Source organism: Galendromus occidentalis, unplaced genomic scaffold (assembly GCF_000255335.2).
Source record: "Galendromus occidentalis unplaced genomic scaffold, Mocc_1.1 scf7180000076592, whole genome shotgun sequence".
NCBI lineage: Eukaryota > Metazoa > Arthropoda > Arachnida > Mesostigmata > Phytoseiidae > Galendromus > Galendromus occidentalis.
Window position 1 is genome coordinate 107,350 of NW_003804581.1, and position 23,101 is coordinate 130,450.

General features: G+C 50.8%; 4 protein-coding genes across 4 annotated transcripts; 2 read left to right on the forward strand and 2 right to left on the reverse strand.

Annotated features, from left to right (window-relative positions):
• The first annotated feature begins 315 nt into the window (after nucleotides 1-315).
• On the forward strand, nucleotides 316-1,641 carry LOC100903111 (putative methyltransferase NSUN6). Its single transcript, XM_003739834.1, has one exon. It carries the CDS (start codon nucleotides 316-318, stop codon nucleotides 1,639-1,641), a length of 1,326 nt encoding a protein of 441 aa, XP_003739882.1.
• A 503-nt stretch (nucleotides 1,642-2,144) lies between these two features.
• LOC100903254 (copper-transporting ATPase 1) lies at nucleotides 2,145-6,778 on the reverse strand. The gene is made up of 12 exons (XM_029110492.1): nucleotides 6,571-6,778; nucleotides 5,912-6,348; nucleotides 5,586-5,805; nucleotides 5,132-5,427; nucleotides 4,829-5,014; nucleotides 4,521-4,705; nucleotides 4,197-4,393; nucleotides 3,841-4,022; nucleotides 3,547-3,699; nucleotides 3,270-3,428; nucleotides 2,910-3,130; nucleotides 2,145-2,797 (listed from the first exon to the last, which is right to left on the reverse strand). The coding sequence occupies exons 1-12, from the start codon at nucleotides 6,749-6,751 to the stop codon at nucleotides 2,632-2,634; spliced, it is 2,583 nt and encodes an 860-aa protein (XP_028966325.1). The 5' UTR covers nucleotides 6,752-6,778; the 3' UTR covers nucleotides 2,145-2,631.
• Nucleotides 6,779-6,795: 17 nt separating this feature from the next.
• LOC114827997 (copper-transporting ATPase 2) lies at nucleotides 6,796-7,528 on the reverse strand. The gene is made up of 3 exons (XM_029110494.1): nucleotides 7,418-7,528; nucleotides 6,851-7,300; nucleotides 6,796-6,804 (listed from the first exon to the last, which is right to left on the reverse strand). Exons 1-3 carry the CDS (start codon nucleotides 7,526-7,528, stop codon nucleotides 6,796-6,798), a joined length of 570 nt encoding a protein of 189 aa, XP_028966327.1.
• A 7,757-nt stretch (nucleotides 7,529-15,285) lies between these two features.
• On the forward strand, nucleotides 15,286-18,323 carry IntS11 (integrator complex subunit 11). The gene is made up of 8 exons (XM_003739821.1): nucleotides 15,286-15,422; nucleotides 15,560-15,657; nucleotides 15,816-16,001; nucleotides 16,153-16,368; nucleotides 16,478-16,898; nucleotides 16,998-17,179; nucleotides 17,368-17,557; nucleotides 17,687-18,323. The coding sequence occupies exons 1-8, from the start codon at nucleotides 15,395-15,397 to the stop codon at nucleotides 18,169-18,171; spliced, it is 1,806 nt and encodes a 601-aa protein (XP_003739869.1). The 5' UTR covers nucleotides 15,286-15,394; the 3' UTR covers nucleotides 18,172-18,323.
• Nucleotides 18,324-23,101: the final 4,778 nt, after the last annotated feature.

Sequence of the window (23,101 nt, forward strand, 5' to 3'; positions counted from 1 at the left end):
AATTTGGGCTGAATGAATGAGCGTGGATGTATTCGATCCGTAGAAGAAATGGTTTCACTTGATAGAAATCATTTCCGAATTCTCAACGATTCATTGCGTGAACGGCCAACGTCAGCCCAGAACCCACATCTCGTCGGAAACTCGTTGGGTCAGACAGTTTCCCATCAGGAGGATATGCGAAGCCGAAGCGCGCCAAGATTTGAACATTCAAAACAAAAACAGCTGTCTAGGACCATGCGGTTCACCGGGCACTAGTACTCCGACGGAGGACTCATGAGACTCAAGTTCGCTGGATCTCGCCGGATTCTCCACAGAATGAAAGATGCCTTCAAGAATTGTAGCGTGTTCCGAAAGCAGAAAGACGTCGCGGATTTCCTGGCGAGCCAAAACGCGCCGGGAGAATTCGAACGTCTCGAGCGGTGGCTCGCGGTCCCTCCGCAGTACACGGTTCTCCGAGTGAATACGCTGAGGACGACAATCAGCGATGCGAAAGAAAAACTCCGAGCTTACGTGGACAAATGCGCGAGAAGTAATGGCTCCTATGTGGTTCTGGAGCATCCCCAGCTGGACGATACATTGATCGTTGTCTCTCCGAAAGTTCCTGTGTCTTTCGCACCCTGTCGGCGTCAGCTGATCGTGGGTCTAGAATGTGGAGAAGCCGTTCTCCGTGGAGCCAACGTTTACATTCCTGGAGTTCTGGCCGCACCGGGAGGCCTCCGGGAAGGTGATATGGTTGCAGTTTACGCCGACGTCGACCAAAAGTGCACTCGAGGTCTGAAGCGATGGTATACCGGAGAAAAAATGTTTGTCGGAAACGGTAGGGCCATGGTGTCCAGAGATGAAATCTTCAAGAACAACGTAAACAGTGGTATAGCTGTGGAAGTCACCCAACCGATCCAGCAATGTCCTCCCTTGAACCGAATCCATCCTGAAATTATGACGCTCCAGAATCTGCCCTCGGTTGTCTGCGCGAAGGTTCTGGACCCGCAACCCGGACAAACGGTTCTGGATATGTGTTCAGCACCCGGTGGGAAGACGACGCATTTGGCTACGCTGATGAAAAACACAGGCACTGTAATCGCCCTCGACAAAGCCGGTGCGCGTCTTGAGAAGACGAGGGAGAAGTGCGAGCTCTGGAACTTGACTTGTGTCAAGTGCGTGGTGCACGATGGCACTCTGCCCTTCTCCACGAATCCAGATCTCGCTGATGGACCCCAGACCTTCGATAGAATTTTAATCGATGCTCCTTGCAGCGCGTTGGGTCAGAGGCCCAGACTGCAATATCGTCTCAACCTCAGGCAGGTTCAGAGCTACCCTTGTGTGCAGCGAGCGCTTTTGAGAGCTGCTTGCGAGCTCCTGAAAGACGATGGCTACATTGTTTACTCTACGTGCAGTATCAATCCAGCGGAGAACGAGATGGTGGTTTCTTGGGCCGTGAACAATCTTCCGCTGGAGCTTGTTGAACAAACGCCCCATCTCGGATCCGTCGGTCTGCGGTGTGAGGGACTCACAGACCACCAGCGAAAACTGTTACAACGATTCGATGGGGCCCAGGAGGGCGACGATTTCAACGTGGATACGATTGGATTTTTCATAGCCAAGTTCAAGAAGCATATTGTACAGAAGGAGTTTGTATTATAAGAGGAGAAATAAAAATTAATTCCGAAAAACCCCGGAGACTTAGCCGAATCTCGGCGCATACGGTTCCCTGAGCCAGAATCGAATCGCAATCTCGAGGCTCCCCCGGATCCAATCGACGAAATCAATTCTGCGACGGAAATCCGCGGTAGAAAGAAATCACTAACGAGCTCTCTCTTCACATGTATTATTATGAAAGTATCCCTCTATCATGAGATCATGAATGAGAGAATGCAGAGATCTACCGGATTAGTTAGCAACCTTAGAAGTCAGGAGTGCTCCATCTTCTCCACGGGGGATTTCCTTTTCGGGAGCGATTACTGTCCCTTCGAGGAATTCAATATCCGGAAATCGGCCTAGATCCGATCGAGGAAGAAGCAATATACTTATGACGGATTCGACCTCGCGATGCGTATCCAATGGAGCGAAACAATTCAAAGACCTTGCAAGTAAAAGGAAGAAGAAAAACCCGAAGAGCTCATTGCACTTGACATTTTATCATCTGTTATATGTTATCGGGTTGTTTATATAACTTATCACATGGAGATCTACGTAGAAGCACTTGAGACCCGTGAGAGAAACTCGTTATCAACAATTCACTTTCATGAGTTTATATTTACAATCCTCGATCGAGAGCGTGTTCCCTCTCTCGACCAAGACTTGAGCGGAGGAATCTCCAAATATCGGCTTTCAGATTGGATTCACATACATCCCTCTGCGAACCGATATAATTTGAGAATAACTTATCGTGAAAGACTCAAGAGCACGGAAATCAACTCTGGACACCAACCTCCGCTCGCAAAGCTTCTTGGGATGGATGAAGCAAAATCAGTTGTTCGGAATCAGAGTTGAGCTCGCTTGGGAATTGTGGATCCTCATCGATTGGGAAATTCTACCACTCTCGTGTCCAAAAAATCGGAAATGGGAAACTAAAAAACGATCCAGGAAACCGGTCCGCTATTGCTGGGATCCTTCCGGAGGTTCTTTGGCATATCAATTTATCTGCGTCAGCGGGCTGTAGTGAACTTTCGTCAGAACCGGAGCAGTCCTCGTGAAAGTCGGGAAAAACTTCCAACGAGGTAGAAGAGTTTTGTTCGATCTGCGGAACTCGTTGGCGAAAGCGTTCGATTCGATCTGCGAACGCGTCGGTTTCCGGTATCTGCAAATGTAAGCCGGGGAATGACGATAAAATATCCTACGGTTATATATTAGCTCAAAATAACTGACAGATTTCCGATTCGAGACGAGGGATTTCATTGTCGACTTCGCACCTTTTCAAAAGCAGAGAGGATCCCACGACGATGACAGAGGAGACGCTCATCGCTAGAGATCCCATCCAAGGCCGCAGAACTATTCCGAAAGGTATGAAGAATCCTGCAGCCATGGGGATCCCGAGCAGATTATAGAGCGTTGCGAAGAGGAAATTGTATTTTATGCGTTGGACTGTTTTTCGGGAGAGATCCAACGCTGTGAGGACGTCGAAGAGGTTATCCTGCAACACGAATTGAGACTAACGATAAAACTCTGCACCGCTCAAGACTTCCTGTTTTCATAACAAACACGCTGTCTCCTGGGAGAGGATTAGGCGTTCCTAGTCTTCGGTTCTTCGGTCATAAGATTTTCTTGCTGACCTTGATGAGGACGACGTCAGCCGCCTCGACCGCTACATCGGTCCCGGCTCCGACTGCAATACCGACGTCGCTGTGGGCCAGAGCAGGACTGTCGTTTATTCCGTCGCCTACCATCGCGACCAAGCCGAACTGCTCTCTCAGAGTCTTCACTTTCGCAACCTGCAGGGAAGGGAATCGCCATTCAGATTTCACGGAAACGAGAAGCTCCCATTTTCGTTCGTCCTGGCTCTGCATGGGCAAAAGGTCCCCAACAATGAACTAAAACCCGCTTGCATACCTTATGAGAAGGAAGAACTTCGCTGAAAACAGTGTCGATGCCTATTCGTTGCGCCACTGCGAGCGCTGAGTTTCGATTGTCGCCAGTCAACATGGCGACATGGATCCCCATTCGTTTCAGACAGGTTACAACACTTTTAGACTCCCGTTTCACCTGCGGATTCAAATTGTTAGAATCCGAGAACAGGAAGCAAGAGTCGGGGACATGTGTCAGGTCATAACTTCGAGGACTCCCTTCGGGATGGGACATCCCAGAGAATCACAATCAGTTTAGTCCTAGAAGATCCAGTCGAACCTTGTCTGCCACGGCGGCAACGCATACAACTTCTCCGTCGCAAGCCACCATGACGACAGTGTCGCCCGAGAGCTGAGCGTGTTCGACAATTACGTCGACAGTTTTCGAGATGAGGACTTTCTCCTGATTCATGAGCGCCCGGTTCCCGATGAGAAGTTGATGAACACCGTCGAGTCTCTGGACTGAAAATATGAGACCACATTGCCTAAACAATCTCTGTCAATCGGGTGATGGGACCGAGACCAGGAGGGATAAACAGCTGGAGTATCCGAGCCGATGTGGGCAAGCAGGGGCTCGAGCCGGCCCGCTGAGTCGACGGAAGAGAATTGTCTCAATATTCTCCGTAGTCTAATTACCTGAGTCGCTAGCACTGACGTCGATGAGGGTGGAGCTTTGGCGATCACAATTCACAACTTCGATAAAATTCTCGAGCTCCTCATTCTGCTGGCAATTCTTCACACAATTTGCGATACTTGTCGTTCGACACTTGATGCCCATTCCGGGAATAACCTCGAAATTCTTGACCGTGGGAAAGGAGTCGTATTTGAGGTAACTGGAAGGAAAAAAAATCGATCTAGAAATCATGAGCTCGGAAGAATGAGTCCATATGCTGTCCATCTTGGTACAGGGCGAAGATCGAGTTTGTCAGTTTTCTTATCAACCGAAGACGTATCCCCTACTTTTTGGCGAATTCGGTGATCGCGTGGGCGATCGGGTGCTCGCTCGAAGCTTCGGCACCTCCGATGAGGCAGAGTGTTTCTGTAATGGCTTCTCGCTCGTCTCCGGATGTGAAGACGACGAGCCTAGTCACGGACGGTTTTCCCTCCGTCAAAGTACCCGTTTTATCGAAGACGATACATTGGATCTGTAGTCAAAACGCTCACCATCAAATTTTTTTTTTCCAGACTCCTGGTCACCATTCAAGACCCGGATGAAGCTCAAGAATTTTCTTCAGGAACTCTCCTCCAGCTGAGATCGGGAAACTCACCTTATGGAGGAGCTCGAGTGGCTCGCCCCCTTTGATCAGGATTCCATTACGGGCTCCGACACCTGTCCCGACCATGACAGCCGTCGGTGTCGCCAAGCCGAGGGAGCACGGACACGCAATGGCCAACACTGTTATGGCGCATTGGAAGGAGAAGAGCAGAACGATCTCCGTGTCTGAGGAAACGTCCTGGAAAGTGGTTCAGAATGTGCGAATTCAGTCGGCTGTGTGTCGGCAAGAGGAATTCGGAGGACTCCAGTCTGCCGGGGCTTAGAACCAATCATCAATTGACAATTCCCTCCTTACCAAATACGGATAGAAAGATCGGATGTAGCTGGGGTCGTGGAATCCAACTATTATCCAGGACGAAAGCGTGATTGCTGCGATAAAACAAACCGCAGGGACGAAGTAGCCGGCTAGTTGATCAGCCAGCTGTTGGATTGGGGCTTTCGAGGTCTGTGCGTCCTCCACCAATTTCACAATTTGGTTCAGAGTCGTATCCTGAGCGACATGAGTCGCCTTTATGAGTAAGGGTGAGTTCCCGTTCACCGACCCGGCGATAGCCAGCGAATCTGGTTTCTTAGAAACGGGCAGATGCTCGCCTGTAACCGGAACACTTTTTTTTAGACTCGTTGATGACTCCCCAATTATGAGGTCCAATCTCTTGAGCCATCGGGAGATGAAACAGGGATATCCCGCCCGCACGGTCGGCCTGGATGCAAGGGGGACACCGAAAACTCGAGCTTAGTATCGAACTCACCCGTTATCAAGGATTCGTCTACCATGGAGCTCCCGTGAATGACTTTGCCATCTACGGGGACTTTCTCTCCTGGGTAAACTTTCACAATATCCCCACGTTGGAGCAGTCCCACGTGGATTGGTTTTTCGTCGCTTATGTTGAAATCACTGTCGACCTCAGCGAGAATCGCTTCCGAGGATTGCATCGAGATCAGCTTCGATAAAGCTTCTGATGTCTTACCCTGAAACGTGGATACGGATCCGGGTCAGGATCCATGAATTCCATCAGATACTCCGATCGGTAGAAATTCCGGAATCGGTGGCCATTTTTCCCCCAGCTAATCTTACCTTGGCTTTGTGTTCGAGCCATCGCCCCATTGATATGAAGAGCATCAACATCGATGACGTCTCGAAGAACGTTTTCGGGCTCCCGTTGCTTGCGGTCATCATGAAGATCAAGCACACGATTACACTGTAGAAGTAGGCCGTGTTCGTCGCCAACATCACCAACACATCCATATTCGCCATTCCGTGCTTCAGAGCCTTGAACGCTTGCACGTAGAAATATCGCCCTCCGATGAATTGTGCAGGGGTAGCTAACGCGAACAGGAGGAAGTTCTTGTTCGAAACCCCTCGGAACCAAAGTCGTTCCCGGTCCATGTGACCCATGAAGAACATCATCACAGCCATTGACGGCGCGAAGAACAGCAGGGACACGAAGAATGATCTCCTCCATTGATTTGCTTCGTTCCGTTCGAGAAGGTTCTCGGACTGGAAGTCGATGGGTGACGGAAAATATCCGAGCTTGCTGATGCGGTTGTAGAGGGTCCGGACTCCTGTGACTTCCGAATCGATCTTGAACCAAGCTTTCTTTTGGAGGAAATCCACGCGTGCAGAAAGAACGCCCTTCACTCGAGCGAGTTGGGCTTCGATGTGACTCGCATCCGCCTGGTTTGACATGCCATCCACTCGGAGTTGACACTCGCCGTGAGCTTCCGTAGCGTAATCAAGCTCCTCGGCCCCGAACCCGAGGTCCTTGAGGGCAGCGATGATCTCTCGGGTGGAAATCACTCCCCGATCGTACTTCACTTCTGCCTTCTGAGCAAGCAGCGCTACGAGGACCTGTTCCACCCCGGGGTATTTCTTGAGGCCTTTCTCGATTGCCGCTACGCAGCTCGAGCACGTCATTCCACTCACACGAAGCACACATTTGTCACTTTCACTAACATTGATCACAGTGTCTTTCGACAGCAGCGTCGAAGGAATCGTTTCGAGTATCTGATCGACTTCTCTGATGGTATCCTCTGAGTTTGTGACCCAGCCGTCCGGGTCGGAGCCGCTCAGGATCGCGTCGACCTCATCCAGAGCTGAAGCGTGTCGCTTGGCAATCTGATCAAAGTCCTTGTCCACGTCTTCTTCGTACGGCCATTTCGGAATGAATCCCATATCGTCGATATGTTCGACGATCTGTTGTACGGATATGCTTTTGGCATCGAATTTGAAGGTTCCTTTCGCTTCTTCGAGGGATATTTCGATTTCGATGATCCCTTCGACCGGTGTCAACGTGTTCTGGATATTTAGCACGCACGATTGGCATGTCATACCATCGATTCGGATGCTTGTCGTCGTGTGCAGGTAAGCGGCTTCGAAGCCCATGTCGTCTATCGCTGCAGCTAGAACCGCAGGGGACACTGACGCCGGAGCAGACACGTAAGCTTTCGCCTCATCCAGGGCGACCTGGAATAGGAAAGGAAATTGGCTCTGAAGATTCGCCCGAGCTCTGAATAGGGAATCAAAATTGCTCAGCCCTGGTCTCGATATTGAAACGGCGATACAAGAAATAGGGCAGCGCACCTTGACGCTTTTGACATCTGATCTCTCTCCGATGGTGAGTTGAATGCTGTTGACGCATGATTTGCAGGTCATGCCCAAGACGGACAGCGTGTGCTCTACCGTCGGTTCCATGTTGAAGACCTAGCCAGGCTCACAAGGCCTCAAAAACGGCTAGCCCGGCGCGGCGTGCCTCTCCTACACCTGGAAATACGAGACTCTAAGAATTACTGGATGCTGAATCACCGGTTCTGGCTGCGGGGAGTAATTCTCCATGTACTAACTGCAGCTCCGAAATTCCGGATTTTCCGGTTTCGCGACGTGTTCCGCACACTCTGAGACGTCGAGAAAGACTCATCAGAGGCGATTGACTCATAGATGGACTGTTTATAATCACTCCTCTCTTACGATGGAATTAGGATAGAAAACTATGAATAGAGGGGCTCACTATGACCCACGCACAGACTGTATTGGCTAGCTTATCCCCATCAATCAGAGAACTTGACAGCTGTCGGATAAAATCGTCCTATCCACGTTCCCCAGCGCTTATTCCGACGTCCGGATCGAGGGTCGATCTGAGCCTCCCTCAAGTGTATCCTTGGTTTCCGATTCCCTGCTTCTAAAAGACCGGAATCGCACCTACTAATTCATAGTCACTGAAATGGATCAGTCTTGAGCAAACCGACACCAATAAAGAGAGTTCAACACGCAACACATTCTCGCACCGGTAGGACGCCTTTGATAGAGCCTTCCGCTATATAAACGTGAACAATGTTGACGTGAGCAACGTCTTAGGCTATCGTAACGGTGACCACTTCACCGGTGACGAGCGGAGAGGGGCCGGAGAGACTGTAGGAGTAAGTGCTTAAGTCGCTCTGAGCTGCGAAAGATATCCGTAGATTCTCGTAAGAGCCCGATATCGAATTTTGATGCGGGCCTGCTCCACGGTCGGGAATCGCTCCAAGGCCTGACGCTGGCATCGAGTCACCCAGATGTCTGCGGCGAGCCGTCCAGAATGTTGCATTTCAAAAAATTTGGATGTGAGACATTATTCCGTACCCATGGAGGTCCGATCATGAGGGAAGCTTTCCGAACCGGCCAGGGGGGGGCGGTCACACGGTTCGAACCACGAAAGCCTGCCCTAGCGGAAAAAGAATTCCGCAAAGTCGAGGCGTGACCTCTCTGAACAAATTTCAGGATGAGCTCGTGGCGGAGAGAGTGAGACCGATCCGCAAGGTGAGAGAGGAGCGAGCTTTCCATTTCGTAATGCGGCTGCGTCGGTAGGTTTCTTTCAAATATATGATTCGAAGGGGATGTGCCTCCGTGACAAGCACAGAATTAGGAGCAATGCGGCAGGCTCGGAAAACCAAGGGGAATCATTTGTCGTTCCAATGAATTTCCATATCTTGCGGTACGGATATCGCCAAATGGAGGGACTGGACGAGCCAAGCTCACCTGAGATAGAACAAAGGCATTGGAATGAGCATCGTGATTGCACATAGAGGCTAATGAAATCCCGCGGTCCTTAATCCGTGAAGAGCGCGTGAGACGAGTTGAACTCAGAGCACTCGGCTCGTATGAATCTTCAATCGGGGAGGCGAGAGAACGAGAGAGAGGGCATCGAGTAGAGCGGCGAAGGATCAATCAACAGTCTCAATCGTTTCACCGCTAACTAAGTTCAGAGAGGGGACTGCTCATGTGCTGCCCATATCCAAGGATGTGCTCGATATTCGAAGCTGCTCATGGAGCTAGCTGAGGATGATGGTTGGTCGAATCCTTCCTGGAGTAGATTGAGATCTATCAGCAAGGCAATAGCTCCCTCACATCACCAACGCGATGCAGAATGCTGACTTCCACGGCGACCTCGCAGCAATTGATGCTGACTGAGATCCGTCGCACGAGTCAAAAAAACTTCCGGACCCTTAGATTCCTGCACTGGGATGTTCGAATTGAACGCGGATTCGAAAAATTCTCGTTTTTGCAATATTCGAAGGCATGTTGTATTCGGGCAACTCACAAAAGCTTGATCGTATACTTTGCGGAAGGAGATGCGAGTGCGAAAGGTAGGGAAAGGTGAAAGACAAAAAAAACTCGACCCGGAGCAAAAATCCGTCTCGTGACCGCCTCGAACCTAGAGCCACCTCGGGAAATCGTCAGATTGTTATCGCTGCGTCGGCCGAATTATTTATCGATCGAGCAGGCCCTACGCGAGCGTGCCTCGAGCTCGGCTGGGCTCGTACGATGGTATTGATCGATCCCGAATCCGGTCAGGCATTTGACAGACGGTCTAACATAATGCTCTTTCAGGTGACCGACCTCTAGACATAGGCGGTGTTTTCGTGGTGCTTTTTCTACAACGTTACAGACTTGTGGCTATCGCAATTAGCTAATGCAGTCGACAAGAGAAAGCATTCCTCCGCTTATACCTCACTCAACGGATCGCGGTTGAGCCAGAGTTTATTCATTCGATGGAAACTTGATCCGATTTCTTCAAAAACTCGCCTGGAGCGCCTTCGCGGGCGATTGAAGTTCGGAGAGAAAATGGATGTTCGAGGCACCGCTTCGGAGTGAACAACAAAAACAATAGATGTTCCAATAGAATCGGCGTGGTCTCTGAGAGATCCCCCCGCTTTGTCGACATTTTCCGCTGGATTTTGGCTGCCTGCGAGTATTTCGCGTACAAGATCAACGATCATAAGAGCGACGAATCGACGAGATTCCACGCCACTCAGGGCACTGGAGAAATTCGCAGAGACTCTCGGGACTATTGAATACGAAATCCACACAGGTGGGATCGCGAGAACTACGACAGCGCCTGAATTGTCCGATTCTCGCTGGGTCATAGCGGACATTGTGCGACCCCTTTAATTTTTCGGTAGAAACGCTGGAAGTCTCTTTACGAAGTAGATAATTCTTAGGTTGACACCTGCAGGACTCGCCGTCTGGAGTAAGGTTTGTAGACTCTGTGGCTAGCGCACGTTTATGTTTTGTCAATGGAAACAGATCCTCAATGTACCGGGCGAGGAAGTCGGTAATTCAGACTGCCTTATGTAACACGATATTTCGCGGGTCTCTCGATCTTCCGTGATGAAGCTTCCCAGCCATGAGATTCCGGGTCTCGTGCTCAACTTCGTTAGAGTCCATCGAATAGCGCGGTCGAATTGGGGGCAGCCCGCCAAAATCGATGCAAGAGCGGTGGCGAAGGCTCAGGTCGTACACGTGTGGCTGATCTTACGACAGATCGAAATGGAAGTTGTTTCTCGAGGAGCAACTGGATGCTCCACCAAACGAGGAGCTCAGCTGTCCCACGTACTCCCACGCAATACGATTCTCTCGGAAACGGGATCAGGATTCAGCGCGGCAGTCCCAGATCTGATTCGGCGTTTCACGCATCAAATGACTGGAAGACAATGAACCCTCGGAACATGTCTCGGAGATCTGACGTGATCACGAACCTGACCCCCGATTCCATGTGGAAGAGCCATTGACTCTATGCAACAGGTACAACAGAGCTTTGCTCGGAGAACTAATCGACACTGAACTACCAGCTGACTTATGCCAGCTCAGTCACTCAATCAAGGAGGAAAGGATGGCTCTCTCGAAAATGCGCGCAGGTGGTTCTCCGAGGATCTCACTGGGTAATGGAACACTGGCATAGAGAAGTCTCTCGGAGCAATCTGTTGGCCTGGATTTGCTCGGAGACGCTTAGCCGACTCGGATTCCCCTTCCGAACGCGTCGGAACGTGCCTTGCCGGTGTGGACCGACATTCGAATTACTCACAGGTTGTTGTTCTGAGGATCTACACGCCGGTTGTCCATGATCTACGGTGTCGAAGTTGTCAGTTGACATTTCGACCAAGAGCGGCCATCTTGGATTTGGGAGAGGGGCAATCCAGCGAATAAATGCTTTATTGTGGTCGAAGGACGACAGCAAGACGAAACACAAGTCCGCACTCACACCACAACAATCTGTGACATTTGCCGAAGGGCCGAGCTGAGCACGACATAGTGTGACGACCGGGACTGGGGAGTCCACGGCGAGCGCCGGGAGAACCTTCGTCCAGCTGACGAGAGCTAGCACCCTCTTTCACTATACCGAGCTCCAGCTGATTGTCGCGGAGAAGCCTACACTGGAACGCGACATGAAGCATCATTGTCTTCTCGTGGACAGCGGTCGAAGCTTGTCAGATGCCTGTCCCGACTGATTCCGGATTCAGCCCGGAATGATCCGATCGAGGGGGTGTGGAATTCGGTCGAGCCAAAGACTCGAAAGACACGTGAAGCCCTAGATTCGAGTGAAGTACCGAGAAAACATTACTTTGTAAAATTCAGTTTCTGGAGAAGCGGGCTGGGCCAAGCAGAACGAGCGGAATAAAATGTAGTGATCGCCGAGCTCTCCGGTCGCACCCGGCTCAAAAGGGAAGCTCCACAGCCCCACTCGAGAAAATTCAGCCTCATTGGAGACGAATCCGAGAAAAGTTGATGACCCGACTTAAGTAAGATGCACGCCTCACGGAGAGGCTGGCTTGAAGTAATCGCGACCCACCATTATCATTTTTCCATTCTAGAACGGATGATTCACGATAATTCTGCCCACTCGATTCACGCAGATGTGGAGCATCCAGAAACACGTCTGTCTTGAGAGAATGTTTGAAGGAGAGATGGACGACTAAGCCGAGGGGAAGCTCTCTCAGTCCGCCCATGCTCGCTCGTGAGTCGCGGGTCGCGCGCCTATCACATACTTGAACCTCATTCCATACTCGAGCTGAAAGAAATGCTGCTCAGAGCTGTGGTATTTCGTACCCATGGTTCCCTCCCCCTCGAGCGTATCACGAGGTCCCTGACCGCAGCCGGTTTCTCTACTTGGGAGCGCAAATCGTCATCGGGATTTTCTCATTTCGCTCGTCGGCGAACGGGAGTCGCGCAACTCAGAGCTCTCCGCAGCGATCCCGGGACAGCTCCGAATTTTCAGCGAAGGGGAGCGAGAGAGAATGGATCAAATTTTTCAAACAGTCTCAGCTGAATCGTACCGTGTTCCTCCAAGTCAAGAGCAGGGTCAACTTCGTACCGGAAAGTATCACTTCATCTCTGTGCAAGCCTGCTAGATCATTCTGCTTCCGTCTGATTCGACCAGGTTCGCAGAATCAATCGAGGGAGGCTCATGCAGATAGGTCAGAATGTTTTTGGTCCTCCCTGAGGACAGGGTCGGGTATCTCGCTCGAGTTTCTCTCGCTGGCCTAGACTGAAAACGAGTCATTCTCCCCGCGATGGGAACTCGATGTATTCAAAAAGATCTGCAAAAATATGGACATGGGCTGCCCCGCTCATCAGGAGCTTCGAGACGAACACCCAAAGAACGTATCGAGATGCGAGCCCGTCTTGAAAGCTCTACGATCAAGTTTTCTTTTTTCTTTTTTTCACAACGATCTCTGACGAGCGTCATCTGGCGAGTCTGCAGGAAGGCTCATCAATCGGATCGTACCGCTAAAATCACCTGGAATTATCTAGCTTAAAATAAGCTTACTTAAAATGTACACTTTAAGAGAAGATGAGTATAATACATGGCAATGACCTATGTCTTGATCCGGCATCCCAGCGTCGACCGATTCGGATGGTGCATACACCGCTCTAAATACTGCTACAAGACGCTCTGAAGACGCATCCGTGCACCGCATCGGAGGGGTTCTCATGCGTTCCTGGATATCGGGCTGCTGGCTCCTTCTGTCAATTGTGAGGCATAACTCGTCAAGGGATCGAGACTCCCCAGATAGAATGGTCGACGGGCGTACAGCCACCTCAAGTCGAGCTTTATAATGACTTCTCCCGCATTTCCCTGGCAGTCGATGGCAAACTTGAGCTCCACCTCGCTGGCATATCTCTCATGGTCGTTCTTCTGGCACATAGAGCGGTGGAATTTCGTGGTCAGCTTCACGGATTCAAGCGGGAATTCGGCAGTCTTGAAGTAGCCTTGTTGAATTCTCAGTGAGACGTCTTCTGGTGCGAAATTCAGGTTGAGCTGCAGCATCTTGACCGTGAAGTTTTCGAAATCATCGCCACGGAACACATGGGTCTCCGATCCGTACCTAAACGACAATTGACAAGCTGATGGAGACGGATGGTAGTACCCTCGGGAACGCAAACTCAAAGGACGCACTAGGAGCGAACCCATCTGACGGGAAATCACCGTGTAGAGATCGTTGAGATACACCACGCTGTGCTTCTGATTGAGGAAACATGATCTGTGGGTTGCGTTTTGGGTGATGAGCTGAAAAATTGAGCGTGAGTCCATGCAGATCCGACCGCAAAAGGTAGAACCTTCGTGATCAGGAAGTCCCAGCTGAGAGATCTTATTACCCGGATTGACTGTAGTTGATCGATGAAATAACGCAGATCGCACGTCTCGTCGAAAGCCCGTATTCCTCGGAGTTCGGATTTCCGGAACAAGCAATCAAGAATCACCAAACCGTAAGTCGAGTAATTAAAAAGCCTCTTGGCTCTCTTCACGGTTTCTTGGAGGGCGAGGGACTCTCTTGGTACGGTATCATTGTCCTGCTTCGCATGAAGTCCCATTTGGTGGAGGATCGAGTAGGTGATGTCTTCGAAGGCTCTCGGATAAACAACTGTCACTTGATGGTATAAGACACGGAGAGGACGGGATCCCTGCGAGCGATTTTTTTCGAATACATGTGCGCGCGCGTTTCGTGCTTGCCGATCGCATCTTGCACGCACATTGACCGAACAACGGCATGGGCGTTTCATGGGCGTGAGGGATACCAACAGTCCCCTCATCGAGCAGACAAATAGGTGTCTCGGGCGTCCCGGCTCCTTCCCTATCTGAAGCTGGAGGTAAACGGCTCGCAGGCCACTCTGACAAAGGGATGTTCTAGGAGATCGACGAGCGAGCTCCGGAATCCCCCACAAGTCGTCGATTCGTTCCCACAACGGCACACGCTTGGTTTTTCCTGGCCGAAGACCTGATATAGTGACGCTCCGCTACAGATTCGTTCCGATGATTTCGGGGCGATCTGCAGTGCAACGTTAAGGAAGCCCTCGGCAATACAATTCACATTTAGATGGCACTGAATCCTTCCTCGATCGCAGTCTGCCTTCTGATCTTCAGAAATCGCTGGTCGATAATTTTTCTCGGGCCAGACAGCTCCGCCCTGTGACTCCCCGGCTTCGACAGGACATTTTGAAGTCGAAGATTTCTATTGCTCCAAATCGCCGCTGATTTTTGTGGATTTTCGTTCCATATTTTTCAGCTCTTTCCTTCGAGTTCCGGTGTCATTCTCGCGCTTTCAGCCCAGGGCTCACGGATCCTGAGGTAAAGTCCAGTTTATGTATGTATGTGGATAATCGATCGAATGTCCTCGCTCGGGAACGGTTTCCGAAGACTCCTCGCTTCCACGTGTCCGCGCATGTGGCGGCGGACTACGTGTCGACTCACCGACTCACCGCGCTGCTTTTCCGAGCGCGAGATGAGTAAAGCGTTTCACCTGGGAGCGGTAAACTCTCACCTAGGACCGTGAAATTATTGTTGCAGGATAAGCTGGTGGCTTGATGAATAATTTCCGTCGTCCGTGAAAACAGGCTGAACGAGCATCTCCCATTAGCGCTCAATCTTGATTCGGATGGGGTTTCCCGGGTCAGACATCTCTCTCCAGAAGAGGTTCCGTAGGAGAAGTTCTCGAAGTATTCTGAGGGACCCCCTGATCGGAGTCCCCTATCAATCGGGCTCTCATCCTGCAAACCCGATCCAATCCAGACCGAAAAGGGCGTCCTCGAGTCCACGAAGAGTGTCTACGAAATGTGGAGACGGGCTTCGCGGGCGAAATTCGAATTATTCAGGCTCCCTCCCTTCTGAAACATGGCGGCACTCTGTGTGTGCATCTGATCCTACTGTTCGCGATCTGTATGCACCGGCTCCGCGAAAAAAGCATTTCGTAGAACCGTCACGTATATTTTCTGCGTACCCGCCGGATCCCAGAGGCCCTCGTCTCAATGAGCGAAATAACGATAACGCCGTTGGGTGAGTTCAGACAGCGAATGGAGGAGCGCAAATCTCCGCGCCAAGCTTCTCCTAATACGAATGGCGGTGTGGGTATCTTCGGAGTTCGGAGGAGCGAGCCACAATTAAGGAACGATTTCTCTAATTTCATCGGACAGGCGCCGGTCAAGACGTAGGGAGGAGCTGTATCCTCATCAGTATGGGAGGCAAGAACATCATGCTGGATTGCGGGATGCACATGGGTTACCAGGACGAGGTGAGCAGTCAGTCATTCCATCGGATCTTGGAAATGACTTCATGCTGCAGACACGGCGAACGACATCCGATAATTTCACGCAGTTCGAAACGCTTACCTTTCATGGAGGCAAAATTAGTTTCCGTATACTTTGATGATAAGCCCGAGTGACTTTCCAGAGACGCTTCCCCGACTTTTCCTACATCAACAATGGAGGACCTCTGGACGATTTTCTGGACTGCGTGATAATCTCTCATTTCCACCTCGACCACTGTGGAGCTCTACCTTTCATGAGTGAGATGATTGGTTATACAGGACCGATCTACATGACACATCCGACCAAAGCGATTTGTCCGATACTTCTGGTGGGTTGAAATCATTTGGAAAAAAAATCATCACTGATGCGAGCTCCATGCGATGCTCCCTGAAGTTCCATTGTCCCGGCTCGCTTGCCGATCCCTGACACGGGTGGGATGATATCCTGAAAGACGGGATGACGAGACCTTCCATACGCAGGAAGATTTCCGGAAGATCTGCGTCGACAAGAAAGGCGAGCAGAACTTCTTCTCTCAGGGAATGATCAGGGATTGCATGAAGAAGGTCATTCCCTGCAACCTCCACGAGACGATTAAAGTCGATTCCGAACTGGAAATCAAGGCCTACTATGCGGGACATGTTCTCGGCGCAGCCATGTTCCACATCAAAGTTGGACACATCAGCATTGTCTACACAGTAAGACCGTCATTTCTGCTCGCATTTCTCTCGTATAATCCTCCCAGAGTCCTGGAATTCCTCCAATGCCGTCGGGTCTAATTGACATGCTTCTTGCTACAATTATTAGGGTGACTACAACATGACACCTGATCGACATCTCGGTGCCGCCTGGATCGACCGGTGCCGACCCGATCTGCTCATCACAGAGTCGACCTACGCGACGACAATCAGAGATTCGAAGCGATGTCGGGAGAGAGATTTCCTCAACAAGGTCCATGACTGCATCGAGCGCGGCGGGAAGGTTCTCATCCCAGCCTTCGCTCTCGGTCGGGCCCAGGAACTCTGCATCCTGTTGGAGACGTACTGGGAACGAATGAACCTCAAGTGCCCGATATATTTCGCTGCTGGCCTCACGGAGAAAGCGACGAACTACTACAAGATGTTCATCACGTGGACAAATCAGAAGATCCGTAATACTTTCGTCGATCACAACATGTTCGACTTCAAGCACATCAAGCCCTTCGATAGGGCCTACATAGACAATCCAGGTATGGATATTCTTCTCTGATCAATTCGGAGACAGGAACTTCTCACTAGTGAAACAATCGGATATTCCGGTTTTGAGGCTTCCACGCATCCCTTTTCAGGTCCCATGGTTGTGTTTGCGACTCCGGGCATGCTCCACGCGGGTCTCTCGCTGCAAATTTTCAAAAAATGGGCTCCTTTCGAAGAGAACATGGTCATAATGCCCGGATACTGCGTTTCGGGTACGGTGGGTGCGAAGATTTTGAACGGAGCCCGTCGGGTCGAAATCGAGAAAGGAAATTTCGTAAGTTGAAAGATCCGAAATAGACGTTTGAGAGACTTTGGAAAGCATGAGCTCGCCTCTCGGAGAGACCCTGCCAGATGCTTGCACATTCCTGAGCTTCCGGAAACTTTTTCATCATTAAAAGATTCCAAAGTCCACATTTTCCATGCCCATCACGCATTGGACCAAAAATTTGCGATAACTTCCAGATCGACGTCAAACTCTCAGTCGAGTACCTGTCGTTTTCGGCGCATGCTGATGCTAAGGGCATTATGCAGTTGATACGTCAATGCGAACCGAAAAACGTTCTACTCGTGCATGGGGAAGGAGACAAAATGAAGTTCCTGAAGGGCAAGATCGAAGAAGAATTCAAGATCCCTTGCTACATGCCCGCAAATGGTGAGTATTTCTCTTTAGGACTTCTCCAAACTCCTTCACAGTTCGTTCGGGAAACAAACCCACGGATACGCACGGGATTTTGTTCACGCATATATGTGGACTCACATCCATCTGTCGTGCCTCCCTCAGGTGAAACAACGCTCATCTCGGTTCCTGAACACATCGTCCTCGACGTCGACTTGCCTCTGTTGAAGCGAGCACTCCCGCAGGCAGAGATAGTCTCGGAGAAAAAGTCGAAACAAATACACGCCGCGATCCTCATGTACGACAACGTTATGAAGCTCGTTGAGCCAGAAGACGCTCTCAACGAACTCGGAGTGCGCGAACATCAAATCCGATTCACCACGACGATATCCATCCCGGAAACATTCCAAGGCTCCACGGCTAAACTTGCCGAGTTGGTCCAAGATCTCGTCAAGGACAAACTGCCAAGCGACGATCAAGAAACCATGCAAATGCTCCAGGACGGCTCCTTGTCTCTCGGCTCGGCGATCGTGAGAGTTAACGGTTTCGAAGACGACATGAAATCGGTTTGTGTTTCCTGGGCGAACGAGGACGAAGATTTGGGGACGCAGCTTGTTTCCCTCGTTCAAGAAGCCGTCTGCATCGTGTGATAAGTCTGGACCACAGAATGGAGGACCAGACCTTTGCGATTTGAAAATGTTCATATGGATGTTACAATGATGTGCTCTTCGGGGAGTACCAGCTTTGAAAAAAATTGTTGGGACAGCTTAATTCTGAATGAAAAGTTGACATCATTGAGCCCACCGACGAGCTCTAATTCTTTCTCTGTTCCCTCTGTCGAAATGATGCCCAGGTCCCGCTGCGGCTAAGTCGTCGCCTGCGAGAAAAAAATCTCTCCCCATCCCGCTTTATAGGCCTTTGAGTTCCTCCCGATTCATCCCTTGGTCGTCTCTCTGTGTTTGAAGCCTCAGATTCTGGCCCGATTTCTCTGACAATGGTTCGTATTTGATATGAGTGGACCATCAGAGCAGACTCTCACCGAATGTTTGCGTGAGGAATTTAGTGTTTTCCAACTCTCGGTCGTTTCCTGCTTACTGAGACTTCTGAGGTTCTTCTGTTAGGGGAAGGGATCTCGCTGCAGTCGTCTCCCCCTTCCAGGAGTCTCCTGCTAGCAATGCCCTGTCTTCTGACTCCTTTTCTCTGAAGGCCGCACTCTCCATGACGTCTTAATATAAATCGAGCTTTCAAGCGCGGTACGGGAATGGAAGCTGAGTGTCTCCATCGTTGTCTCGAAGCTCCACCTAAACGGCTACCTTCTTGGCCAGAGTCCAAGTTCTTCCCGAGCAAACTAAGCGTATGTTCCAGTCACTGGTCTCCGTTCGGCCTCTGACGACTAAATGAATTGAAGGCCGACTTTCTCCGGCAATCATCCGTGAGGAACAAATAACCCGTGGATTATGTTCCCGACGACCTCTCGAAATCTCTACCCTCGATTTCTGGCACGACCCGGGCCAAAACAATTCTCCTACCGAGTATATGGCATTCTCCTCATCATCTCGAGGTCGAAAATGATCCGAACCTCTTTGAAACAATTCTGATTAGACGATTGGAGGAACCATGGGAATCGTCCGCGAATCCTCTCCAATCGCGAGTCCTGCGGAGCGGCTCTGAGTCGTTATCCAAACGAGGCTCATTGCCTTTCCGCTGAATGGATTGCCAACAGATCATGTGAGAGAGGGTCCGGGAGCGATCGGGAAGCCGTGTTCCCGGTGATGTCGTAACGTGCGAGCGGGGATTCGTGGTAGAATAATCGTTTCCCCTTTTATTCCTCACCGAGCCCAGAAGGGTTCGAAATTCTCGCTCTTGGTCGATTCATACGAATCCTGACGATTCACTGCGGCAGTGTCACGTTCGCGGGAGATTCGGTCATCAAGTCCGAGTTTGACGACCGCGGATTTTCGTTCGTATCCTCCGATCACAAAAGTTATGTCCATCGTGACTCGAGAATGACCAGCTTGATCCTCCCCAAGCTTCCTAGTTCTTTTCAGAGCTCTTGTTCCCCATCCGCCGCTCGCCCTTGTTTTCACCGAGCCTGCGCACGAACACGTCGAATTAATTCATCACGGTGAGAAGAATGAACTCGTTGTACGATTGCCCCGCGCCATCGCTTCATCCGATTCCCGAGGTGGTGCTCGTCGTCGCGATCATCCGAATCCGAGGCTACGAGTAGAGCTCGATTGCGTTATTTCATGACGTACTCATGTTATGATTGACGGGAGCTCCACCGGCACGTCCAACGAATCAATTGATGCGGTAGTTTCGGGCGTCGCGGTGCGGTAGACATCGTGAGAGAGATCGTAGCTCTGAGACCGATAGGGACATTAGAGATGTGACCGGGTATCTCACGCAGAGACAGGATAGACCTCGACCCCGGGCAGTCTACGCCCCGAGAAAAAGCCCCGCAGAGAGCGAGTCGCGGAGCAAAGGCGAGTGAGTGATAAAGAGAGTTGTTGAGAGACCATCAGGGAGCGGAACTCATTGGGCCTCCGCGTCATCACGTCCAGGACTGCCGACTTGCAAGCCAGCGATTTCCAGATGAGGAATTTCATCAAGCTTCATCAAGAATTATCGTTCCTGTCGATTTCGCAAACTTAGCACAAATTCGCTCGCCGTGTGCTGCGTTCTGGTCCGATGGCAATCGGCAGGAAATGATTGGGCACAAACGAACCGGATTCGAGGAATGATCGACGGCACGTGTTTCTCAATTTAGGACACAGTTTTTCCCGCCACAGTCCCGCGGAGCTTAGCAGGAAGACTCCTGCAGCCATGGACCGTTCGATTAGATCCAGATATCAGCGACTTTTCTGTCCGCGATGATAGAAAGCGATTCGCTCGGAATTGTCAGTAGCAGCTGAGGGTAGGTATTTTATTTGCGCGCTGTTAACTATGTCCAGGCCATTCACAGATGAGATGAACTGACGAACACTCCCGTGACGGAGCCTCCATTGCAATCCACGCTCGGCTGCTTCGAGCATAGCGGCAAGTTCCGCTTCGAGGTGCTTGCGTTTTGGTGTGTCCACTGGCTTTGGATCATTACAGAGGGACGAGATTCTCGAGCGACTCCTGCTCACGAGCAGAGGTCCAGCAATCTTCTCGGTTCTGATAGAAGCTTCTCTCTGTGTGAGCCACGCTTTCCCTCGTACTCATCACCTCTACATCAACACGCGGACTCAAGCATTGACCAAAGAATGGAGAATATGGGATGGGTGGGGAATCAGCGGAACTCCGTGTTTTTCAGCGTGCGTGTCGGAGATTCAGGCGTCCAAGCTTCAGGCTTCCGGTCACAAAATGGTATCGGAGGAGTCGAAAACGGATTTTCGGCAGTAAGCCTACGACCTTTGGCACTCGATTTTTTTTCCAAGCGACGCCGCCGGCGTCGAAAATACCAAGTGCCTCGAGCCGGAGCTCGAATACGTACGCCCATCTTCTCATGCAAGCGTGGGCGATTCCCGACGATTGTTCTCGATACGGATTCATTGCCGTCTCCGTCGCGGTCTACGAATCCTCCCGATGCGCAGGAGTTGAAGCGAAAGCTGTCGAATATCCCCGGTCGGGAGCGTCCTCCGGAAACTGAGCGAGAGGAAGGTTTGTATTTAAATGTAAATGTGAATGCTTGATATTCGCCACCGTCACAGAGAACCATCTGACAGGCCGCCCAACTTTAGGCTGGCGGTACGAAGCCGGAATGTGACGTTTTCTCGGATCGACAGATGATAGCATTGAAGGTACGAGAGCATCGCATCGTGTCTGACAGGCAAGTCCATCGGCGCAAGCTGACAACGGTATATTGCCGAGCTCACTTGAGCAACCCCGATTCGGAATCCGGGAATCATGACGCGATTGGGAAATATCCGTCAGGAATGTGGAACCTCGCCCGTCTATCAGGATAATAAAATTCTGGTCATGTACTCATTGATTCGGATTGCCAGACTCCGGCACTTTTTCGTTCCCCAATCGTCTCTCGGCCGAGCGGAGAGGGTCCATTTCATTCATTCATCATCGTGATTGTCTTTCAACTTAAGCTCCGAGGGGAGACCTCTAACTTGAATAAACAGGGCTGGACCTAGACACTCGCCTTGCGAGCGCTAATCCTCTCGCAGGCGTTCCTCTTCCGCTTTCGTTCGGAAACGGGAGTTTGTACCTTCCATCCACCACGCGACCAGACCGTTCCCCAATTATCACGAAGCGAGTGCAAACGAGGTGAAACGCACTAGAAACGTTCAATGTGGTTAAATTTCGGAGTCGCTCGGAGTCGGATCTCTGTCGGTGCAATCGACCAGAATGTTTACTTGAGAGAAAAGGAAGTTGGAGGAGAAGACGTGGAGGACCGAGAAGAGTGGATTGAAATGCGTCTTCGCTGATTTCGTTGGCTGTTGCCCCAAATGCAGCCAAGCACGCTGACGCTCGAAGGCGTTGCATGGGACCCCTCAGAAAATTGTGGGAGCGCCGCACCGCCTGAATTGTTTCCCTCGTCGCAGAGAATCTCTACGGAGTCTCCAACGACACATGGAGTAAAGTCTCCGCTAGGTCTCTTAGTCCTCGTGCCCTAGGTTTTTTTGGGTGCTCTCGGAGGTAATAGACGAAACAATGAGGCATAACGGGTCCGAGAGCGAGAGCGAATGCGAATTCAGCGCAATGAGTCCCGGGGGAACGTACAACAAATGATTCGTTAACTCCAACTCGAGTAAGAGTCCCGACCTTCATAATCGTGCTATCGAAAAAAAAGAACCTAAGAGCCCCCGCGGACCATCACGGAAAAAAATACGGATAATCCCGTCCGCTGACGTCAGCGATCGTGCTATTTAAGGAGGATTCATAAGAGGTGAGTGGGTGGGACGAGGTTCCCGCGGCACATTGCCGCCATGGGGCGGATAAGGTGGTGGATAGTTTCTCGACTACCGAGCCCTACCTCATTGTAGAAAATGAGAAATCCATGGACTTGGCGGTTGTGATCCCTCGAAACGTAAACAGCCTACATCTCATTTTCGAAGGCATACCCGAGCCATCCACGGTGTCATTGCGGGTGGGCTCTCGAGGTCAGGAATAGACGTTGGACAGACTTGGTAGATAAACGTCGGGAACCTAAATATCCGAAAATGTTTGAACCTGAACCGCCTGCGTCGTGCCACCGACCGCAGCAGTTGAAGCCCGCCGCGAGCTGCAAGCAATGTGTTTAGAAGTAACTGCGAACAATCGCCCGTCCAATACAGTGTCTCTAAATCATGTTTCCTCTAATATCCATCGCACCCCTCTCATCTGGCCAGACTTCGCCGCTCTCCGAGAACTCGAGACGATCGACGGAGGATACTGCCATTGTATGATATTCATAAGGAGCAATGTATCGGTGAATTGCCAGCGGGAAGTGATTGTCAAACCTACACACATGACCCCGGACGATTCTCTGAAGGGATAGCGAGGAATTATCTTTAATTAAGAAAACTGCATGCGTGACCCCATGATGAATTATAGCGGAATATTCGACTGAAATGAAAGTTCGAGGAGCTGACGATCCTCAATCCT